The 499-nt window shown below is 42.7% G+C and overlaps 1 protein-coding gene across 1 annotated transcript; it reads left to right on the forward strand.

The window, feature by feature from the left end:
• Positions 1-5: 5 nt before the first annotated feature.
• LOC108254339 lies at positions 6-494 on the forward strand (the record flags this gene model as incomplete). Its single annotated transcript, XM_017449342.2, has 1 exon — positions 6-494. A coding segment is annotated over one exon (489 nt), but the record flags the coding sequence as incomplete, so codon positions are not given.
• Positions 495-499: the final 5 nt, after the last annotated feature.

Below are 499 nucleotides of genomic sequence, written 5' to 3' on the forward strand. Positions count from 1 at the left end.
ACTCCTCAGTGGTGACCCCGTTAGAACTGCACCGAGTTTCGGTCAAGCCTCCCGTATTCTGGAAGAAACGACCGGCGCTATGGTTTGCACAATTGGAATCTCAGTTCAGGACAGCTAATATTACTGTTGACCAGACAAGGTTTGACATAGCTGTCTCTAGCATTGATTCTGAAGTTCTCGAGCATGTAAGTGATATCATACTGAATCCACCTTTTGCTCTTAAATATGATACATTGAAAGAAAGACTGATTGAGAAATATGAAGGTACTGAAGCTCAGCGTCATCGTCAACTTCTAGCTTCTAACTTAGAACTAGGTGAACGTGCTCCCAGCCAGCTCTACAAAGATATGAAAGACCTAGCTGGTGTAGATTTTCCTGTCAATGTTTTAAAAACCTTGTGGCTTCAACAACTTCCTATCAATGTTCAACAGATTTTGCTCTCTTCCTCCAAGAGTTTGGAAGGCCTGGTTTCCCTGGCAGATACTTTGATGGAAGTATC

This window comes from Diaphorina citri, unplaced genomic scaffold (genome assembly GCF_000475195.1).
Source record: "Diaphorina citri unplaced genomic scaffold, Diaci psyllid genome assembly version 1.1 scaffold48284, whole genome shotgun sequence".
NCBI classification, from domain to species: Eukaryota; Metazoa; Arthropoda; class Insecta; order Hemiptera; family Psyllidae; genus Diaphorina; species Diaphorina citri.